General features: G+C 45.3%; 1 protein-coding gene across 1 annotated transcript in view; it reads left to right on the top strand.

The window, feature by feature from the left end:
- LOC123998047 (hormone-sensitive lipase-like) overlaps positions 1–24,116 on the top strand; it is a 46,478-nt gene that overhangs the window by 17,335 nt on the left and 5,027 nt on the right. Inside the window, 12 exon segments of the mRNA XM_046302880.1 lie at positions 4,099–4,187; positions 4,189–4,341; positions 4,810–5,094; positions 5,209–5,299; positions 16,432–16,577; positions 17,042–17,227; positions 18,463–18,615; positions 20,872–21,016; positions 21,451–21,678; positions 21,803–21,958; positions 22,972–23,183; positions 23,773–24,036. Of these exon segments, the coding sequence (XP_046158836.1) occupies positions 4,099–4,187; positions 4,189–4,341; positions 4,810–5,094; positions 5,209–5,299; positions 16,432–16,577; positions 17,042–17,227; positions 18,463–18,615; positions 20,872–21,016; positions 21,451–21,678; positions 21,803–21,958; positions 22,972–23,183; positions 23,773–24,036 (2,108 nt within the window).

Raw genomic sequence — 24,116 nt, 5'->3', positions numbered from 1 at the left:
GCAGTCAGACTGAGCGACGGTAAACACCAGCAGGCTCGTAAGCATTCATTCAAACAGCACTTTTGTGCGTTTGCCAGCAGCTCTTCGCAATGCTTCAAGCATTGCGCTGTTTATGACTTCAAGCCTATCAACTCCCGAGATTAGGCTGGTGTAAACGATGTGAAATGGCTAGCTAGTTAGCGGGGTGCATGCTAATAGTGTTTCAAACGTCACTCGCTCTGAGACTTGGCGTAGTTGTTCCCCTTGTTCTGCTCTCTCTCCAGCTTCGTCATTCTATACAGTAAGTACCTGTGTCACCTGGGCTGCTCTGCCCTGTGCCTCTGCTGTGGAAACTGATCTCAGGTGGCTCACTAGAAAACAATACAGCAGGCAGCCTGGCTACTCAACAAGGAGTCCACCAGGGCGTTAGGTTTTAATTGCTTGGATGGCAGTTCAGTTCACTGTTAATGCATGGTTACTCTGTTTGATAATCTCCTCATAAATTGTTTCAGTCATGTATCTCCCTTGGGGACCATAAGAGTGGAAAGACAAGAGTTGGGAAGACAGCAACACGGTGTGTTCCACCACTTGCTCTCTGCTCCTGTTACATGACTGTCTTAGAGGAATGAAGCTTGGATTTAGTTTTCTCAGCTTGCGCAACATTTCACTCAATCAGCTTTTATACTTAAGCAATAATACATGAGGCCATGTGTTAGGACATTTATCATGGCTGTGACATGGTCTCTTTCTGACTGCCATGTAAAGCACAACTACCCAAAAATGGTTGCTATGGAGGCTCTTCCCCCTTGCTAGCTACACACTTAACACAATCACTTCAGACTGAAGTTGAAAGACTGCAAACGAGCTGCATTTTTGTTTCATTTGACCTGTTTTTCTATTAACATCTTTGTGTATATATCCAGAAAAGCTATGCTGATTCATGATTTAGACCGGCAGAGAGAAGCTTTGTCTTGTCCCGACTCTCGACACATTCGTTATTACAGTACCCAGTGGAGAATTTCAATGTTGCAAATGTCGTAATGTCTCAATGCTTTTTACAGTGGCAGATTACTGTGGATCTGGAACCGCTAGGGTTGCAAAGGGTCAAACATTCTGGGAATTGTCCATGGGAAGTTCAACCGGGGAATTTGGGGAATTTTGCTTAAATTCATCAAGAAAGTTAGCTTATAACCATGAACCTTTTTTTTGTGGGATACACAAGGCAATTCTAGGTCTTGTTGCATATTTTGGTTAAACTATTCCCATTTGAATTGCAACCCTCGGCATGCACAATGTATTCTTCCATCACATGTGCAGTACACTCTTCCATCACATATACAGCTGATTCACAAGATATTGCACACTAATGAGATGCTATTGAGCCCACACTACTACACTGTCTGAGCCAAGGACTACATGCTTTCTAATAAGTTTTGACTAAAATACTGATTTGGGTGAATATATTTTATGATATACATGATTTTTTTGATAACTAGTAAATAGTAGCCTACAGAAAAGTGTTTAAATAATTTCTAATGTTAACAATTTCTGCTAGTCAGTTTTTGCTACCATGTGGGTTTTTACCTTGCTCGAGCCTGCTAACTGAGTGTTAATTCACCTGTTTCCTTGTTTAATATTAAACAATTTATCTTACAAAGGAGTTTAATCTAACCCCTTAACTATTTATCTGTACATGGAATGGTATTTAAAAAAAAATATATATATTTTTAAAATCTTTTTCTAATCTTTACAGTGCCCTTGGCTTTTTCCTATCTGATGTGTGGAGACATTTCACTGCAGCTAATGTAGAAGGAAAAGCTGTGTATACTTGCAAATACTGTGCCAAATTATATGTGAAGAATGCAACAAAGATGCAGAAATATCTGACCAGGTGCATAAAGTTCCCTCAGCGCTCACAACAAGCAACCTCTGACAGAAGTCCATATACTTCTATTAGAAGTAAAAATTATGAATCTGACATCTTATCGATAGCAACAGTCCTCCTTGAATCAGAAGTTTTTTTTACTCAATGGAGGAACGTAGGCAGAGATGCTGATGAATGTCTTGCTCGAGCTGTGTATGCAACTGGTTCACCTCTGATGCTCACAGGCAATGTGTATTGGAAGAGATTTCTGAACAGCATACACCCCTCCAACCAGAGTTCAGGTGAAGGTCAAGCAAATCATAGAGCAAGCAGACTGTATTGCAATCATCTCTGATGATTACATGACTGTCTTAGAGGAATGAAGCTTGGATTTATGGATGTTTGTGTGCAAGGAATAATTAGCTTTATCATCTCCCCTCAACCAGTATTCTACAAGGGACAGGCACACCGGTCTCTACGTTGCAGATGAGCTGAAGGCAGTCATCAATGACCTTGGACCACAGAACGTATTTTCACGGGTGACACAGTGCTGCGAACATGAAGACTGCTTGGTCTAAAGTGTGGGTGTCCTACCCTCACATCACATGGCTCATGCATTGAATCTGCTCCTCAAGGACATCATGGTACTGAAAACAATGGATACACTCTACAAGAGAGCCAAGGGAATGGTTAGGTATGTGAAGGGTCAAATTATAGCAGCAATCTACCCCTGCAAGCAAAGTGAGAAGAATAAGAGCACCACATTGAAGCTGCCCAGCAACACCCGTTGGGGTGGTGTTGTCATGTTTGGCAGTCTTCTGGAGGGGAAGGAGTCTCCAATAAATGTTCGTATCAATCTGTTGATATGGACAGCCCCATCAACAGGATCCTCCCAGATTATGTATTTTGGGAGAGAGTGGTAAGCGGCCTGAAACTCCTGAAATCTATAGCAGTAGCCATTAAATGGATTGAGGGAGACAATGCCATCAGACTCTGCTTGTAGACGTAAGAGAAGAAATCCGTACTGCCCTGCTCACTTCACTGTTGCGCCAAGCAGAGGAAACTGCTGTTCTGAAATACACCAAAAGGTGTAAAGACTTCTGCCTGAAGCCCATACACGCCGCAGCGTACATGTTGGACCCAAAGTTTGCTGGCAAGCGCATCCTGTCTCGTGCAGAGATCAACAAGGTCTATGGTGTCATCACTACTGTGTCTCGCCACCTTGGCCTGGATGAAGGCAAGGTTCTTGGCAGTCTGGAAAAGTACACTTCCAGGCAAAGGCTTTGGGATGGAGATGCAATATAACAGTCGTGCCAACATCTCTCATCAGCCACCTGGTGGAAGGGACTTTGTGGATCTGAGGCTCCTTCCCCTGTTGCCTCCATCATCCTCCAAATCCCACCAACATCAGCCACCTCAGAGCGCAACTGGTCCTTGTTTGGGAACACACACACCATAGCACGCAACAGGCTGACCAATACAAGGGTTGAAAAATTAGTGGCCATTGGTGGCCATCCAGGCAAATTTGAGGCTTTTTGAGCCTGACAACGAGCCATATTCAACAGGGTTGGAAAGTGACAGTGAAGATGAGGCCTCAGTCTGATGTTCAAGAGGTGGACATCAAGAAGGTCATGGAAGACAGTTTCTGGACCGTCTTCCTCTCTAAAGCGTTGGTTATCATTTTACAGATGTATGTTGAAAATGTTTTTGGGAGATGCGATGGATCATTCAATATTCCCTTTTGTTCAGTGAAATCATTCCATGTGAAGTCAACTCGTTCAATTCGTAACTAAGTGTTTTTATTTCTATTGGAAGGATTTAATCATTTGCAATAGTTTACTTATGATAAGGTAAAAGGTTTGTTTCGGGCTCCATGTGATATGGTAAATATCTCCAAAGCAAGAAACATCGACATTTAAAAGGTATTAATATTAATTCCCATATATTCCCATGGAAATTTTCCACCTCTGAATATTACCCAAAATGTGCCACCCTAGTAACAGCAGTATTGCATTGCTAGGGTAATGATGCAAACAATGTCTGTTTTTCTGAATGTGGCTATGTGTATGTTGTATAGTATGTCATGGGATACTTTTACTCCAAATCACCTGTTGTATAAGGCTGGCTATAGTGGGTTAGCCATTTGAATGAAGTGAGTATTATAGCCTATTTTGGGGGGGAATAAGACAGGATCAGTCTTTGTATGGTGTTGCTTGCTGATTTTGTTTCCCTCTTCCCCCCCCCCCCCCCCCCAGTGATGGACACAAATGCGGTGTTTACTGCCCTGTACAGTGTGTGTGAGGAGAATGCTACGTTCTTCTCTGAGGGTTGTAAGGGGGCCCAGGGGGGGCGCGGCACAGCGAATGGTGGACACCATGACCCTGATCCAGGAGCACGCCCGCAGCCTGGAACCTGTCATCTCCGGCTTTGCTGCTGTCTACCACCACTTTGACTTTGACCCACACATACCAGCCAACGGATACCGCTCTCTAGTCAAGGTAGAATGGCAGGGTTTGTTTGTCTGTATGTGTGACAACTCCCTAGTTAAGAGAGATTGACTGAGTGTGTTTTTGAGCGTCCTTAGTGCATATGTGTGTGTGTGCCTGACGACCTCAAAATTGGGGAAAACTCAACACCAGCATCGTATGCCTCAAGTTTATTTTTATTTCTGCTTTTTTCTTTTTTTGCTACCAATTGATTGAGTGTCACGATATAACCTTTTCAGGATCCCTCTTTTATTGATGAGAAATCATGACCACCTCTCTGCCAGCTGCTTACCTCTATTAGTAGTCTGAATTTCTGTCTCCACCTTTTTTTATGGTCTCTCACACTCCTTTTCTGTACCTGTTGTTTTTTGCTCTGACATTCTCTTTTTTTAATGTTATTTCTATCTCTCACACAAGCACTTTTCCTCCTCCCCCTATTTCTTTCACTCCCTTCTCTTATTCCTCCCACCCCTCTCCTAGGTGGTGCGCTGCTGCATTCTCCACATCATCCACAAGGGGCGCTACATCTCCACCAACCGACGCAGCATCTTCTTTCGGACGGCCCACAACGCAGGGGAGATGGAGGCCTACTGCTCGGCCCTATGTCAGCTGAGAGCCCTGCTCTACCTGGCCCAGCGACTGCTGCACGACAATAGCCACGGGAACCTCTTTTTCCACGAGGAGAGCGGCCTCAGCCAGAGCTTTGTCCGGGAGTACTCCTCCATGCACAAGGGCTGCTTCTACGGACGCTGCCTTGGATTCCAGGTAGGGGGGAGATTTGGAGGGAGGAATACTTTTGGAATGACTGAGGCACTTTTGGTTAGCCTCAGGGAAAAATATTTTGTCATGATTTGTGTTCATGTCTCTCTTCTCTTCAAGTTCACTCCAGCCATCCGTCCCTGTCTGCAGACCATAGCCATCGGCCTAGTGGCCTTCGGAGAGAACTACAGGCGCCACCAGTCAGGCATTGGTCAGTGGCTCCAGCAAACCTCCCTATTGATGGAAACAAAAGCCACTCAATCATTAATAAATTCTCATTTAAATCCTAAACCATTCTACTGACATGGCAACTCAGTCGACGTGAAGGGATTGTGAGGGTGAATATCAATGCTAGATACAATACATCATTAACCTGTAGTGACACCCCATCCCGTGAACGGGACTGTTGTCATCATCTGATTAGCATAACGCAACGGACATAAATCTTCCTATTCATGAAAATCACAAGTGAAATATATTGGAACACAGCTTAGCCTTTTGTTAATCACCCTGTCATCTCAGATTTTCAAAATATGCTTTACAGCCAACGCTAGACAAGCATTTGTAAGTTGATCATAGCCTAGCATAGCATTATGCCTTGCTAGCAGCAGGCAACCTTGTCACGGAAATCAGAAAAGCAATCAAAATTAAATCGTTTACCTTTGATGAACTTCAGATGTTTTCACTCACGAGACTCCCAGGTAGAAGGCCAAAGTTCATTTTTTCCCAAAAGATTATTTTTGTATGCGAAATAGCTCCGTTTGTTCTTCACGTTTGGCTGAGAAATCGCCCGGAAATCGAGGTCACCACTACACCGAAAAATATTCCAAATTAGCTCCATAATATCGACAGAACTATGGCAAACGTTGTTTAGAATCCATCCTCAAGGTGTTTTTCTAATATCTATTCGATAATATATCCGGCGGGACAATTAGTTTTTCACTAGGACCGATTGGAGTAATGGCTACCTCTGTATTTTACGCGAGAATCTCTCTTGGAGCCACCATGTGACCACTTACGCAATGTGGCCGCCTACGGCTATTCTTCAACAGAAATGCGTAAAACTACGTCACAATGCTGTAGACACCTTGGGGAATACGTAGAAAGCGTAAGCTCGTTGATGGTACATTCACAGCTGAAGAGGGAGTCATTGGAACGCAGAGCTTTCAAAACCTGCGGCACTTCCGGATTGGATTTTTCTCAGGCTTTCGCCTGCAACATCAGTTCTGTTATACTCACAGACAATATCTTTACAGTTTTGAAACGTTAGTGCTTTCTATCCAAAGCTGTCAATTATATGCATATTCTAGCATCTTTTCCTGACAAAATATCCCGTTTAAAACGGGAACTTTTCCCCCCAAAATTAAAATACTGCCCCCTAACACCAAGAGGTTAACCGCTAAGGTATGTGGGAAGCGTGGCCTGGCCAGAAATAGCGTGGCCTGGTCAGAAATACCCATAAGAAATACCCATAATAAAAATTAATAAAACATACAAGTGTGTTACATCGGTTTAAAGATGAACTTCTTGTTAATTCAGCCTTGTGTCAAATTTCAAAAAGGTTTTACGGCGAAAGCATACAATGCGATTATCTGAGGACAGTGCCCAGCACACAAGCATACAAGCATTTTCCAGCCAGGTAGAGGAGTCAAAAGTCAGAAATGGCGATTTAAAATGAACCCCTTAATGTTGTGTTTTGATATTCTAGTTTTGTCCCTTTAGGGCACCTGTAACTCTCCTTGGCTTACCTACATTGAAATGCTTGGAATGGTCTTCCTGTGAAACGCATTAAACAATGCTCTCGTTAATTTCGACTCCCCTTCTCATGTCCTGGCCTTTTATTAGTTGTGTAAGTAATACAGTGTGCTATACAACGAAACTGGAGACGAGGAAGAAACGTTCTCACATTTGTGCTCATCTTCTGCAGAAAGTCTGAGTTAAAAAAAATAAAAAATTCCGCTGTAGGAAGACTCAAACAAAACGTGGAGCTAACCAGTTGAGTGATGCTAGCTAGCCTTTGATGTCACGGCCTCGAGGGATAGAAAGAATTTCGCTGCGGGAGAAAGTGAAGTCAGCGTGAGTTAAAAAAGAAAAGGGTCTGGGAGTACGGGACCGTCTGAAAAGTGTGAGAAAGAAAAATAATTGAAAATGTCTGCATTGATTGGAAATGTAGGAACATTTGATGAATCTGTAGAACAATGGAGTTCTTACCAAGAACGTATTGAGTACTTTGTGCTGGCAAATGAAATTAAAGCAGATGTTGTTGTGCCAACATTTTTGACTTATGGGAGGAAAAACATTCAATCTACTGCGTAGCCTAGTAATGCCTGAAAAACCAGGTGATTAAAAGGACATTCTCCCAAACCACTGATAATTGCAGAGATTCCGGTTTCATAAGAGAAATCAAGAGGAGAGGGAATCTATCTCAGTTTGTGGCTGTTTGAAACAGTAATCTGAAAACTGTGAATTTGGGGCGAGCAATGTGTGACCCTATACGTGATAGGTTAGTGTGTGGCATGCGCCGCGAGGCAATTCAGAAACTCCTTTTGACTGAGAGTAACTTCTATTGCTCTCTGTAATGTTGAGTACGTCATTGGAAATGGCAAATAAAGACGCACAACAGCTAAGTACATCGACCAAAGTGCATAAGGTGTCTACGTGGTTAAAAAACAAGGCAGGAGGTGGGAAGCCATGCTATTGCTGTGGGAAACCACGTCACCAAGCAGAGGAGTGTTGGTGCAAACACTTAGACTGCAGAAGTTGTGGATAAAAGGGTCACATCGAACGTGCATGTAAAAACCAAAAGACGCAATCAAACAAAAGTACTGAACAAAGGAAAAGCCACTTCAGGAAGTACAAAAAGAAAGTGCATAAAATGGAGCACACAGAGGATGAACAAAGTGTCTGAAGGGGAGGAATCTTTGCATGTTATGTTCATTTCAGACAATGGATACGGGTACTGGGTGACACCGCTACTGGATGGAAACGCAGTACGGATGCAAGTAGACATTGGAGCAGCCATATCTTTGCTGTCTGAGGCTGTATACAAGGAGAAACCACATCACCTTACACTACAGCCCACAAAGATGACTCTGAAAACATACAGTGAGCGGAAGCGTGATTGTTACAGTGGAGCTCAACAAACAGAAGGTAAAGCTACCACTTTACATTGTGAAAGGCAACCATCCAGCATTGCTAGGACGCACATGGCTGGAAAAGATCAAACTAAACTGGCAGGAAATTCACATGGTTGCAAAAGAGGACACCAACCTACAAGGGATAGTGAGGAAACACGCAGATGTGTTCAAAGGAGACCATGGCAGAATAAAGGACATAACAGTTCAACTGACTGAAACCAGACAGCAAGCCAAAATGCTTCAAAGCTAGACTTGTCCCATACGCCATAAAACCAAAAGTTGAAATTGAGCTAAACAGACGAGTCGAGAGTGGAGTATTGGATCCAGTGAATGTTAGTGAATGGACTACACCCGTTGTTCCAGTCATAGAAAAAGATTGATCACTCGGAAAAATATCCACTACCCCTCATTGACAACCACTTCTGGTTTAGCTAGAGGACAAAAATTCAGTAAGATGGGCCTGACATAAGTCTATCTACAGATGCATGTGGACCAAGAGTCACAAGAACTGTTGACCATAGTGACTCACAAAGGACTGCACAGGTACCGGAGGCTTCCATTTGGAATCCCCTCAGCTCCGGCCTTGTTTCAGAGAGCTATGGACTAGATACTCAGCGGGCTCACTGGGGTCCAATGTTACCTCGATCTACTCATCACTGGCAAAGATGAGCAGGAGCACCTGAGAAACCTGAACGCTACACTACAGAGATTGGAGGAGTACGGTCTGAGGTTCTGGAAGGACAAATGCGAGTTTTTCCGGTCCTCTGAGTACCTGGGCCATGCCATCGAAGGTGAAGGCTGTTGTGGAAGCTCCATCCCCACAGAACGTGAGTCAGCTGAGATCATTCTTAGGACTACTGACATACTACACAATCTTTGTGCCAAACCAAGCTAACATGTTAAAGCCACTGCATGTACCTTTGAACACAACCAAACAGTGGAAGTGGACAGACAGATGTGAGGAGGCTTTCAAGAAAGTGAAAAAAGCCTTAGCTCAGAGGCCCTAACCCACTTCAACACCAACTTGCCATTACAGTTGGCATGTGATGCATTGCCTTATGGCGTTGGTGCGGTTGTCTCACACATCATGCCATCAGGTGAAGGCCAATTGCTTTCGCATCACGAACCTTAAGTAAAGCCGAGAGCAATTATGCACAGATAGAGCGTGAAGCACTCGTCCTTGTGTTTGGAGTTAAGAAATTTCATCAGTTTCTGTTTGGCCGTTGATTCACACTGCTGACGGACCATAGACCCCTCACCTCCATCTTTGGTCCCCACACCACCGGCATTCCGTCGCTTGCATGCAGCAATGGTCGTTATTGTTATCTGCTCACCAGTACGATATCAAGTACAGAAGGTTTGAGCAGCACTACAATGCAGACGGCCTCTCAAGGCTTCCCTTACCTGTCGCACACACTGAGCACTCCCAGGCTGAAATCTTCTACTTCAAGGAAGTGACGAATGTCCCAGTTACTTCTGTCCAAGTGAAAAAGGTCACCCACCCTGATCCAGTGATGTCTGAGGTCGTGAACATTGCCACTTGAGGAAAAGGAGACATGTTACTGCAATGCAAACGGCCTCTCAAGGCTTCCCTTACCTATCGCACACACTGAGCACTCCCAAGCTGAAATCTTCTACTTCAAGGAAGTGACGAATGTCCCAGTTACTTCTGTCCAAGTGGAAAAGGTCACCCACACTGATCCAGTGATGTCTGAGGTCGTGAACATTGTCACTTGAGGAAAAGGAGACATGTTGGACAGCCTACAACCTTACCAAGTGAGGAGAAACAAACTCACAGTTCAGTTTGGATGCTTGCTATGGGGTTTTCGAGTCATCATACCGCCGCCACTGAGAAGGCAGGTGCTTGAAGAACTCCATTCAGGGCACTGTGGCGTGGTGCGAATGAAGGAGATTGCACGCAGCATTTTTTGTGGCCAGGTCTGGACGCAGCTATCGAAGACGAGGTCAATTCATGTTCTGCATGTCAAAAGATAAGAAACATGCCTCAGCTAGCGCCACTACACCTATGGGACTTCCCAGAGGAGCCTTGGCAGCGAGTCCACATAGACTATGCAGGCCCACTGGAGGATCTTATGTTTTTAGTCGTAGTTGACGCACACAGCAAATGGCCTGAGGTTACAGTGATGAAGAGTACCTCCGCTGAAAGAACCATCGAAGAGCTACGGTCAATCTTCAGTCACTTCGGCTTGCCAACGCAACTCGTTAATGATAATGGCCCCCAACTGGTGTCTGAAGAATTCCGGTCATTCATGGAAGTAAATGGAATTCAGGACATCAAGTTAGCGCCGTATCACCCTGCAACGAAAGGCCTCGCTGAAAGGTTTGTCCAAACGATGAAGCAAGCTTGAAATCATCTCCAGGGAACAGCTCCCTCAATAGGCGTCTAAATACCTCCTGTTAACTTACAGAAACACTCCCCATGCTACAACCAAAATGGCCCCCGCGTCAGCCATGATGAAAAGACTGCTTCACACGCGACTCGACCTCCTGAGACCTCCAAAGACGAGACCGGTTGTACAGACACAACCGCAAGCACAGGTGGAGAGACGGAGCAAAGCAAAACACAGAAGCTTCATAGCTGGAGAGCGAGATCTTGCTCGGAACTACTGCAAAGGTCCAAAGTGGAGACCAGCCACAGTGGTTGCATATGGAGAAGACAAGTGGATCGACTGTTGCAAGGAACCAACCTCTGACTCCTGTCAAATGACAAACCAAGAGCAGCTACTGGAGACCTACCACGACTATGGGCTATCACCTGAACATCCACTGCAGCAACCTACGAATGTGGAAAGTGCTCCAGACTCACCTGAAACAGCCAGAGTGCCTACTCGGGGTACTGTTGCACCCCAGTCTGGGCATACACCATCAACACTCAGACTCAGAGATAATGTGACTGTAGACTCGTACGTCGTTATTACCCTGCATGAGAAAGACAACCACCTGACAGGTTGACTATTTAGTTCAGACTAACCACCGACATTGGGGCAGAATACACCCTAGGGTTAAGTCTGGGGACTGAGGCAGTCTACCCTCTATCCCTAGTTTAGAAAAGGTTATTCTGAAAAGTTAATTTATTTACATTAAGATAATTTATATTAAAAAGAAAACAATAGGCAAAACGGTGACTTTACTTTTTCCTTATGAGTGATCAAAGCTAAAAGGGGGAGGAATATGTTGTGTATTGATATTCTACTTTTGTCCCGTTAGGGCACCTGTAACCCCCCAATGCTGACCTACGTTGGAATGTTCTTCCTGTGAAACCCATTAAACAATGTCCACGCTAATTTCTACTCCTGTTTCATGTCCTGTCCTTATGTTAGGTATAAGTAATAGTGTGCTATACAACACTTACCTTTGATCTTCATATGGTTGCACTTACAAGACTCCCAGTTACACAGTAAATAAATAAAGTCCCTCTTTATGTCCCAAAAACTCAGTTTTGTTGGTGCGTTTTGTTCAGTAATCCAATCAAATCAAAATCAAATCAAATTTATTTATATAGCCCTTCGTACATCAGCTGATATCTCAAAGTGCTGTACGGAAACCCAGCCTAAAACCCCAAACAGCAAGCAATGCAGGTGTACAAGCAGGATGGCTAAGAAAAACTCCATAGAAAGGCCAAAACCTAGGAAGAAACCTAGAGAGGAACCAGGCTATGTGGGGTGGCCAGTCCTCTTCTGGCTGTGCCGGGTAGAGATTATAACAGAACATGACCAAGATGTTCAAATGTTCATAAATGACTAGCATGGTCAAATAATAATAAGGCAGAACAGTTGAAACTGGAGCAGCAGCACAGTCAAGTGGACTGGGGACAGCAAGGAGCCATCATGTCAGGTAGTCCTGGGGCACGGTCCTAAGGCTCAGGTCCTCCGAGAGAGAGAAAGAAAGGGAGAATTAGAGAGAGCATATGTGGGGTGGCCAGTCCTCTTCTGGCTGTGCCGGGTGGAGATTATAACAGAACGTGGCCAAGATGTTCAAATGTTCATAAATGACCAGCATGGTTGAATAATAGTAAGGCAGAACAGTTGAAACTGGAGCAGCAGCATGGCCAGGTGGACTGGGGACAGCAAGGAGTCGTCATGTCAGGTAGTCCTGGGGCATGGTCCTAGGGCTCAGGTCGTCCGAGAGAGAAAGAAAGAGAGAAGGAGAGAATTAGAGAACGCACACTTAGATTCACACAGGACACCGAATAGGACAGGAGAAGTACTCCAGATATAACAAACTGACCCTAGCCCCCCGACACATAAACTACTGCAGCATAAATACTGGAGGCTGAGACAGGAGGGGTCAGGAGACACTGTGGCCCCATCCGAGGACACCCCCGGACAGGGCCAAACAGGAAGGATATAACCCCACCCACTTTGCCAAAGCACAGCCCCCACACCACTAGAGGGATATCTTCAACCACCAACTTACCATCCTGAGACAAGGCCGAGTATAGCCCACAAAGCTCTCCGCCACGGCACAACCCAAGGGGGGGGCGCCAACCCAGACAGGCTGACCACAACAGTGAATCAACCCACCCAGGTGACGCACCCCCCCCCAGGGACGGCATGAGAGAGCCCCAGCAAGCCAGTGACTCAGCCCCCGTAACAGGGTTAGAGGCAGAGAATCCCAGTGGATAGAGGGGAACCGGCCAAGGGCGGTTCGTTGCTCCAGAGCCTTTCCGTTCACCTTCCCACTCCTAGGCCAGACTACACTCAATCATATGACCCACTGAAGAGATGAGTCTTCAGTAAAGACTTAAAGGTTGAGACCGAGTTTGCGTCTCTGACATGGGTAGGCAGACCGTTCCATAAAAATGGAGCTCTATAGGAGAAAGCCCTGCCTCCAGCTGTTTGCTTAGAAATTCTAGGGACAATTAGGAGGCCTGCGTCTTGTGACCGTAGCGTACGTGTAGGTATGTACGGCAGGACCAAATCAGAGAGGTAGGTAGGAGCAAGCCCATGTAATGCTTTGTAGGTTAGCAGTAAAACCTTGAAATCAGCCCTTGCTTTGACAGGAAGCCAGTGTAGAGCGGCTAGCACTGGATTAATATGATCAAATTTTTTGGTTCTAGTCAGGATTCTAGCAGCCGTATTTAGCACTAACTGGAGTTTATTTATCCGGGTAGCCGGAAAATAGAGCATTGCAGTAGTCTAACCTAGAAGTGACAAAAGCATGGATTAATTTTTCTGCATCATTTTTGGACAGAAAGTTTCTGATTTTTGCAATGTTACGTAGATGGAAAAAAGCTGTCCTCGAAATGGTCTTGATATGTTCTTCAAAAGAGAGATCAGGGTCCAGAGTAACGCCGAGGTCCTTCACAGTTTTATTTGAGACGACTGTACAACCATTAAGATTAATTGTCAGATTCAACAGAAGATCTCTTTGTTTCTTGGGACCTAGAACAAGCATCTATGTTTTGTCCGAGTTTAATAGTAGGAAGTTTGCAGCCATCCACTTCCTTATGTCTGAAACGCATGCTTCTAGCGAGGGCAATTTTGGGGCTTCACCATGTTTCATTGAAATGTACAGCTGTGTGTCATCCGCATAGCAGTGAAAGTTTACATTATGTTTTCGAATAACATCCCCAAGAGGAAAAATGTATAGTGAAAACAATAGTGGTCCTAAAACAGAAATTTACAGTTGATTTGTCAGAGGACAAACCATTCACAGAGACAAACTGATATCTTTCCGACAGATCAGATCTAAACCAGGCCAGAACATGTCCGTGTAGACCAATTTGGGTTTCCAATCTCTCCAAAAGAATGTGGTGATCGATGGTATCAAAAGCAGGGTCTAGGAGCACGAGGATAGATGCAGAGCCTCGGTCCGATGCCATTAAAATGTCATTTACCACCTTCACAAGTGCCGTCTCAGTGCTATGATGGGGTCTAAAACCAGACTGAAGCATTTCGTATACATTGTTTGTCTTCAGGAAGGCAGTGAGTTGCTGCGCAACAGCCTTCTCAAAAAATTTTGAAAGGAATGGAAGATTCGATATAGGCCGATAGTTTTATATATTTTCTGGGTCAAGGTTTGGCTTTTTCAAGAGAGGCTTTATTACTGCCACTTTTAGTGAGTTTGGTACACATCCAGTGGATAGAGAGCCGTTTATTATGTTCAACATAGGAGGGCCAAGCACAGGAAGCAGCTCTTTCAGTAGTTTAGTTGGAATAGGGCCCAGTATACAGCTTGAAGGTTTAGAGGCCATGATTATTTTCATCGTTGTGTCAAGAGATATAGTACTAAAACACTTGAGCGTCTCTCTTGATCCTAGGTCCTGGCAGGGTTGTGCAGACTCAGGACAACTGAGGTTTGGAGGAATACGCAGGTTTAAAGAGGAGTCCGTAATTTGCTTTCTAATAATCATAATCTTTTCCTCAAAGTTCATGAATTTATCACTGCTAAAGTGAAAGTCATCCTCTCTTGGGGAATGCTGCTTTTTAGTTAGCTTTGCCACAGTATCAAAAAGGAATTTCGGATTGTTCTTATTTTCCTCAATTAAGTTAGAAAATTAGGATGATCGAGCAGCAGTAAGGGCTCTTCGGTACTGCACGGTACCGTCCTTCCAAGCTAGTCGGAAGACTTCCAGTTTGGTGTGGCGCCATTTCCGTTCCAATTTTCTGGAAGCTTGCTTCAGAGCTCGGGTATTTTCTGTGTACCAGGAAGCTAGTTTCTTATGAGACATTTTTTTAGTTTAGGGGTGCAACTGCATCTAGGGTATTGCGCAAGGTTAAATTGAGATCCTCAGTTAGGTGGTTAACGGATTTTTGTCCTCTGGCATCCTTGGGTAGGCAGGGGGAGTCTGGAAGGGCATCAAGGCCAATGGCTCCAAGGCGGTCACAGCAGGCAGACGAATACATGCTAAAAGTACCGGTGAGTACCGGTGAGTACCGGTTTGTCGAAACATATCAAACAATGATTATAACTAATCCTCAGGTTGTTTGTCTTTATAATCAATAATATTTCAACCGGGCAATACAGTTTTCAATAGAAAGGAAAAATAACAAACGGAGCTCGTCGAATCAGGTCTGCAAAGTTCCTCTGACCAAAAGGGCTGTTTACTTGGCGTTTTTCAAAATAAAAGCCTGAAACTATGTCTAAAGACTGCAGTTCCTATGGCTTCCACTAGATGTCAATCTGATTCCTAACCCAGTGGATTCTCTATAGGCATTAAGTTGGAAAAACAGCCACATGAAAATAATTCCACTTCCTGAATGGATCTTTCTCAGGTTTTCACCTGCCATATCAGTTCTGTTATAGTCAGACATTGTTTTAACCGGTTTTGAAACTTTAGTGTTTCCTATCCAAATCTACAAAATACATGCATATCTTAGCTTCTGGGCCTGAGGAACAGGCAGTTTACTTTGGGCACGCATTTCATCCGGAGGTGAATATACTGCCCCCTACCCAAGAGAGGTTAAAGGGAGACTTACTTACATTGCCCATTAACCCACACACACATTTGAAATTCTTTCTTAATCCCCAAATGACATTAGTCTAAAATGATTCCAACATTTCATAGGTCATGGATATATGGACACTTAGTACAGAAACACCTTTTCCATACAGCACACACAAGTAAGCATTTCACTGTTATTCTACACCTGTTGTTTTATGAAGGATGTGACAGCACACACAAACGATATGATCGAACACTGTCTTGTGCTCTATGCTGCGTCCCAGTGGAGGAAGGAGGTATTGCACCGTACGGTGAGTATCTGTCCCCCTGGCCACTGCTATAGTCTGTCTGGGACATAGAGCCAGCCTTTGACATGGTTAATAGGTGACCATGGGGATAGAGTGACCAAGTCTTGGTGATTTAATTAGATTAGGCAAATCTGTTTTAGTGCTGTGGCAGAACAAATAGCCATACAGTTCAGCTCTCCTGGACAACAAGTGACCATTGCTCCGTCCCATCCAGACACTCCTAGCATGTACTGCCTCCAGTCTCTGCCTCCCCCTCCCTGTGTTTCTGTCTCAGTGAGGTGGTGATTTGATGTTAGCTACTCACTCCCTCTTCTTCCCTGTCTCTTTTCTTTTCATTCATCTTTATCCATACCTATACATTTTTCCCTCTGCCACTTCCACTACCTTGACCCACTACCTTGACCCACTTTTTTTACCTGCAACTATCTTTATCACCCTCTCCTTCTTGCCTCCCTCCTACAACCATCTCTCCACTATCTTCTGTCTCCAGGTGTAGCAGCCAGCTCCTTCTTTACCTCAGGGAAGTACGCCATCGACCCAGAGCTAAGGGGGGTGGAGTTTGAACGCATCACTCAGAACCTGGACGTCCACTTCTGGAAGGCCTTCTGGAACATCACAGAGACTGAGATTCTATCTGTGAGTCACTGACTACTCTGGATGGACCTTGGAATGGGTGGCTGGTAGAATACTCTTCCCTTGCGCTGGGATGTACAGCTCAGTGGTAGATTACTCTTCCCTTGCATGTGTTTGTCTCAGCGTTTGTCCTGTTGGCTATTTTGACTCTCTTTCATGCCTCTCATAGTTACGTAGTTAGAGCTTGTAATACTGTCACTGTGTTTAGATTTTACTGGATGCTTCCCTGCCATGAGGAGATGCTCTTAACTTTGTCTTTTGTCAAGTTTATTGACCTACAAATGACCGGAAGTTCAAAACAAAAGAATGAAATGATGTGGTGAATTATGAATGTTTATCTGATTTGCCCGCTGCCTTCACTCTTTCTTTCTTGTCCCTCCTCCTGAAGGAAAAGACTGAAACATTGCGGTGTATCTGTGACAATGACAAAGTAATCTTCTTCCTCCTTGCCTTCCACTCGTCCCCAGAGTCTAGCCAGTATGACGTCCACCCAGGTGAAGGTGAACCGTGCCCTCTCAGTGCCCCCTGTGCCCTTTGACCTCCCGCTGGTGGCCAATCCGCACCTCACTGTCACCATAGAGGCTCCGTCAGCCCACACCGGCCCTGGCCCCGTGCAGATGAGGCTGATCTCCTACGAGCTGAGGGAGGGGCAGGTAACTAAAGCCTTGTTCATATTGCCATTTTGAAGTTACTTATCCTATTTTTATATATATATATATATCTGATTCAAATCGTACTTTTCCTGCCGCCCGAACAGCCAAAAAGTACATGGGATCGGATATTTCAAGCCACATTTTAAACCACCTTTATATGTGATGAAAAAGGAGGGCGAAGGCAGTTTTCATATAATACATTTAAATGCCTTTATTTTTATGGCGCGTTCAATGGAAACAAAGATTAAAAAATAGTAAGCAATACTATACACATAAAAAATTGAAATACTGTAGATATGTTATCAACATGAAAATTAAGGCTAGAAGCATAATCGAAAAACGTTTTGCAAAGTAAACAAGTTTGTATTGGACAAATGCAGGTAGGTCCTGCTTGGTTCTTCGGTTCCTATTGAATACAACCCTGGTCTTATACTGGTTATATTCCAGTCTCAGCTGATTCTACATCAAAGTTCACTGTTGTTAACCTTTCAAATCTGACATGCAGAACCTTTTAACTGGTAGATCAAAATGTGCTGCTGTCGCTGTACTACCTTTAATAGCAGCAGTCTGACAGTGTGTATTTCTCATATTAATTGGCTTCAAGCTGTTGAGAAGCCTCTTCCTGCGTGAAATGCTCGAACATCAAGGGATTCTGTTAGTTTGCGTTTCCTTTGTCTGAGAGCAGCTGTTGTAAACAACAGTGTCTTCTCTGCTCATCCGTGGCTCTTAATCCCTTTAAATCCACACACACACACACACACACACACACACACACACACACACACACACACACACACACACACACACACACACACACACACACACACACACACACACACACACACACACACACATTTATTTATTTGGGGAGGTATTGAACAGCAGAGCTGAGCATCTGTAGTCTGGTATTAAACCAGACATATCAGCCAACACTTTCAACTCACTCATTGATCCTGCTCAGTCAAAGAGCTGTTGTTTTATGTGGAGGACACAAGCGAAAGCCTCTCTGCTGTTCCCTGCTAATGTTAATGAATGGGAATGAGGATGGTGTGTTTCTGGGGGAGCTGGAAGGACAGTCAGGAGCAGAGAAAAAACCGCACAGCTAATCCTGACTGAAGGGATTGTTCAACAGAGCTGGAAAGCAAACGGACAAATTAATATCTGTAGCAATTGAAGTGAAAACAGAATTTTTCTACCTTTTGATTATGATAGTGATTGTCTGTCTGTCTCTGTAGGACAGTGAGGCGTTGCTGTCCCTGTCCCGTTCTGAGGGGGGTCCGATCTCCCTGTCTCTGGGAATGAAGACCAAGCAGAGCCCCCCTTCTCGCTGGCTCCTGGTTCACTACCACGGAGGAGGCTTTGTGGCCCAGACCTCCAAGTCTCACGAGGTAACAACACATTCTGTTCTCGTTCGTTCGTTGGTAAGGAATTGACATCACGTTTCACCTTTAACCTAACTAGTGTCTCTATGGTAGGAGCCCATGGTGTGGCCTGGTTCTCTCCACAGCCAGTGTTCAAGACATCGATGTCTTTTTTTAATATGTTATAGTTTATTGGAATCAAACCATTCCAATGAACAGTTTGGGAGTTGGGTTGTTAGAGGGGTACTTGGTGGCCTTGAGGATATGATTGTGTTTTCATTCCATGGCTTCCCTGTTGTGAGCCGTTCCTGCTAAAGACCATTTAATTCATCCTTTAGGGTTGATGGACACACACAGACTTTATTTGTATCACTCTATTTTCTAGTAATTGGTGCAGGCCAGCCCCCCTTACCCCCTCTTCCACTCCTGTCTCTTTCCTCCTTCCTCATTCTCTCCTCTCTCTCCTTCTCCCCCTGTCCTCTTGAAGTGGTCAGCTCAGAGCTCAGCCTCTGACAGATGAGACAGGGGGCTGTATTATATAACCAGCAGGCTACTTTTAACCGCTGAGAAGCGTCACCATGAAACCAGAGTGGACTGGCAGTCCCTTGATCTCCAATAGCCTAGCAACCAGAGGCTATAGGAAGTGATCTGAGGAGGAACAGGCCTGTCATGTTGAATTAGCCTGGAATTGTGCATGAAGTTATTATGGCTTTATATTACATAGACATCTTCCATTAGGGCCTATCTGTGTGTGATCTCTAGACTCTCTCCTCTAACCCTGTCCTCTACGTGTTCCTCCTTTCTGATCATTATTCCCTTTGTTCTCTACTCTCCTTTGTCCTAATGACCTCTTCTGTCATTTTTGTAATCACTTCGGCTCTTTGCTTTCTTTTCTCTCTCCTCCCTCCTGCACTGTACCCACTCTTGTTCTTCCTTCTTCCCCCTGGCCAGTGGGGGGATGGATAGAGCCTGTGAGGGCAGGAGTCTGTGGTGTCTCCATTTTTCACTTTTCCCCCTCCTGCCACCTTCACTCCTCCTCCTGGAGTGTTCAGGGAGATGGATAGTGTCTGAGGGCTGACGCTCTCACTCTCTCACACAGAGGGAGCTGTGTAGTGTGAGGGCAGAAGTCTGTGGTGTCCCTCTCAGTACCCCATTGATCCAGACCCCCAATAATGGATGGGCCACAACTTAATCACTCAAGTGTGTATGTCAGAGGTGCTAGCCCAGAAGCAGATTAACCACAGTGCCTGTCTCTGCAGAGGAGTGGAACTACTACACCCTGTAACCCCGGCAGTAGGGGATGATCTGTAAGGTTATGGATAGGTGGGCATACTTTCCATACACACCTCTCATCAGGACAGTTTAGACCCAGCCTGCTGTTCTGTGGGCATTCATCTCTCTATGGGGGCCGCTGGCAAACCTTGTGATTGTCAGATCTGGCCAGCGGTGCTGATGGGTGTCAACACCTCATGTACTGACAATGGTGATCGTTCAAGTTGACACGCAGGTGCACACACACCACACCACACACACGTCAGCGGTGCCAGACTGGGATCCATTATGACAGCGTGGCTTTGAGTGCAGGGCAGATTCCCAGGGATGGTGTTGAGGTGGTGTCTGGCAGTGTGATGTGGTCACATCCAGTCATGGGCCACTGAGGTGAGGCTCTCTGTGTATTGTTTAGAGAGGCAGAGCTGTCACTACTGACACTGTCCCTGATGCTTAGAGAGAACAGGAGAGGTGTTCGAAGGACAGGAGAGAAAGTTCTGTAGAGGGCAGACTAATATTGTCAGATGAGATTTATTGTCAGATGTATGCTCTCTGACTAGGCTAAGTACTTGATGACCGTACAAGGTTATAATAATAAAAGCAAATATTCTAAGAATGTTTGATCTGAGAAGTATGTTTCTAAGAATGCTAATCACTTAGCTACCATGACATCAAATTGCCTAGCAACAACACGTTAACACCACCCCTGTGTAGTGAGAGCAAGGTTGTTATGTTGCATTTGTGAGCACAGTGCACATACCTTGTATTTTCATAACAGAATTACCAAGCCACCACTGGAGTTCTGCAGTGTACGTTTGGTTGGTAGTTCACCATTACAGAACCTGCAAGGTGGGAATCTGATACCAGGACCTCTTCTCCTATCCTTAACACCACCTCCTGTAAAGCTAGCTAGGGGGCACTAAGAAGCATTCAGAACTGCAAACAGCACTCTGCCTGCCCTCGTAGGGGGTTAACTCACTCCTTTCACCTCCATTCACCCCCTTTCTTCTCCAGCCGTACCTGAAGAGCTGGTCTCGGGACCTGGGTGTGCCCATCCTGTCTGTGGACTACTCTCTGGCCCCTGAAGCCCCCTTCCCCAGGGCCCTGGAGGACTGCTTTTACGCCTACTGCTGGGCCATCAAAAATCACCACCTGCTGGGTAGGACTACACACCACTACCACTTTATCTTAGAATAAAGGATCTTTAATATCCCAGAGTGGAAAATGTCTTTGACAACATTTTGATGCTGTGTACATGTAAATAGACATGCCTGTTTTTTCAGGTGGGCTTTATTCACAATGATCTCATTATTTACCATGGCTACTTCCTGGTACTTAATAGATTATTATGACAGTAAGCTAAAGACTGGTTAGCTTGGAACTCACTCAACTGAATGTCATAGTCTCAACTTATGTCTCAAATATAAAACATTGTGGGACAAGATTAAACATTGCCCCATATAAACACTGGCACAGAGAGTGGGACTTGGAAGTGTTATATAGACTCTCACTTTTAGTCAGCTTTTCTCCTTTCTCTCCCTCTTTCTGTTTCTCTCACTCTCTTGCCTCAATCCTCTGACTCTCCTCTCTCAGGTTGGACCGGGGAGAATGTCTGTCTGGCGGGTGACAGTGCCGGTGGTAACCTGTGTATTACAACATCGATGCGCGCAGCTACTCATGGTGTGCGAATGCCTGATGGCATCGTAGCTGCCTACCCTGCCATCCTGCTCACTGCCTACGCCTCGCCCTCCCGCCTGCTCACCCTCTTTGACCCCCTACTGCCCCTCAGTGTGCTCTCCAGGTGTCTCAGCGCCTACGCAGGTACGACTGTGAGAGGCAGCAGAGATGGTTTACTGCCCCTGAGTGTAGTGCGTGGTGTTTGTGCATGCCGATCAATACTGGTGAGTGATGGGTACCACATTTCCCCCTTCCCTCTCTCTCCCAGGTGAGGAGCCCCAGGCAGAGAAGCAGGTGAAGGTGAGCACTCTGAGCATGGTGAGGAGAGACACGGCCCTGCTGCTCAGAGACTTCAAACAGGGAGCTTCCAACTGGATCCACTCCCTACTGGACCCCAACAGAGCCGCTGCCACGGCATCAACAGGTAGGTACACCAGTGTGTGTGTGTTGGAGGGGTCTGGGGTGTGTTGTGGTGAGGGTATGTGTGTCTCTATGTACTTGTGTTCACGCATCTTTGTGTCTGACTGAGGTGAAATAATATTTTCCTATTACCGGAAGGGCCATGTATGTATGATTTGTATTAAAATTGATATCCATAGTTAACATCTTAACCGATCAATCACCCACGGCTACCACCCTGTTACGTCACACCCTCATCCATACTTATCAATTCACTGCTTAGTCTCAGGCCACAGAAGGCTCTCCCCACTAATTGTGTTGAAACCCTGCAGTAAGCAGACTATTCCAGGCGTCACCATGTTACCTGACACACAGCAGCTGTGGGCCAGACTAATGACTTTGTCATTGGGAGGTGTACATTATTAAAGGCCATGATGGGGAGTTCATTATGAATAGAAGAGCTCAGTGAGTACAGCTTTGAGAACAGACAAGCCTCTTACAGCTGTGTTGTGACGGGGAGATCGTAATGACACCATTATTGCTTAAAGCTAGAATCCGCAGTTGAAACGATAACAAAGCGGGCACCCCGCCTCTGTTTTGGTCAAAAGCTGAGGGATGGGCCTGGAGCAATGTAACCACTCAAATTCAAACTGTAGACTGCTATGGATGGAAGGAACCCATGTGATAAATGTAGTTTTAACCATGGTTTAAAGCTTTACAGTGTTAGTTTACATTTATATTGTTTACATTTATAACACTGGGGTGAAATAAGATTGTGGGGTTCTGATGGGGTGTGACAGTTGAACTAAGCTCACAAGGCATTTTTAAGTGTTATTCTTCAATCAATGGTGTATATCAATCATTTATTAGTCCAAAAATGAATCCATCTCCCGATAACTGCATGTCCCTCACTCCCTCTTCTCACTGTCCTCCAATCATGTCTTCATTGATGTTTCCCTGTTCCATAATGGCCTCAGTCTTTCTCACTCTGCTTCTGTCTTATTTTGGTTTGTCAATGACTTTCTCTTCTCTCTCCAGACACGTCTTCGTCAGTGAGGAAGAGTGTGTCTGAGGCATCCATCAGCTCACCCCACTCGGACCCCCCCGAGCTCCCTGAGCATCCCTCGGACTTCTCCCTTAGGAGAGAGTCTCTGAAGAGCCTCGCAGGCCACGCCAACAATGCCATCGCCACCCTCGCTGCTGCCCCCACCACACCTGCCCACAATGCAATGGTGTTCCCCGAAACCACGGTATGATACTCCCCGAGTTTCCCTTTAAAGCAGATGTAGGATCGGATTACCCTCCCCAAATCCTGACCATTTGGGGGGGGTTAAACTGACTTCAGATCAGTGTTGCAGATTCATCCTTACTTCTTTTACAACGACTTCAGACACACTTGTCACTGAAGTGTTGGTGTTTGTCTTAACTAAGCCTCTCTGAATAATTTATGCAAATAGATGGTGACCAAGCTGCTTGTGTTGTTCCCTTCTCCACAGATTTGCACAGGCAGGCAGACAGAACTGTGTGTCTGAGTGTAACCTGTAGTGTGTCAGTATGGGTATCATCTCTGTGCTTCTATAAAGCCAGTCTGAATGAATGCCTCTGTCTACAGGGGGAATATGAAGAACTGTCACAGTGAAACATGTCAATGTTTGTTCCTGTGATTTTGAAATGTGAAAAAATATACTTGAGGCTTGTAGATTCTTAGAACAAGTGTCTGGTCCCAACGGAAAGACACATCAGTATGATCCAGTATCATCAGGTTTCCACAGTCCTGGTCTTAGACTAGTGTTAACTTGTGTATTGCCATGGTAATATATTTTTCCTGTACCCCTCCAGCCTGACAACGTGAGCTTCTTCCTCTCCAAAGAGGTGGTGTCCATGTCGGATGCTCTGTCTTCTGTTGCCATAGCGCCCCCTGAGGGGGAGGAGGGCGTGGTGCTGGAGCACCCTCGGGAGTTCCCCCTGGGCTTCGAACCGCTGCGCTCTGAGCGGCTGGCTGAGATGAAGCTGGCCACCTCGCCTGTCGTCAGGAACCCCTACATGTCTCCTCTACTGGCCCCCGACAGCATGCTGAGAGGACTACCCCCAATACACCTAGTGGTGAGAGGGAGGGAAATGGAGTTGAGGACTGGCTTGTCCCAAAAAAATTGGGGTCTTTTCCACCAATTATGATTTTTTAC

This window comes from Oncorhynchus gorbuscha, linkage group LG15 (genome assembly GCF_021184085.1).
Source record: "Oncorhynchus gorbuscha isolate QuinsamMale2020 ecotype Even-year linkage group LG15, OgorEven_v1.0, whole genome shotgun sequence".
Lineage (NCBI taxonomy): Eukaryota > Metazoa > Chordata > Actinopteri > Salmoniformes > Salmonidae > Oncorhynchus > Oncorhynchus gorbuscha.
Note: the sequence above shows the minus strand (reverse complement) of the source record. Positions and strands in the feature narration are given on the sequence as shown.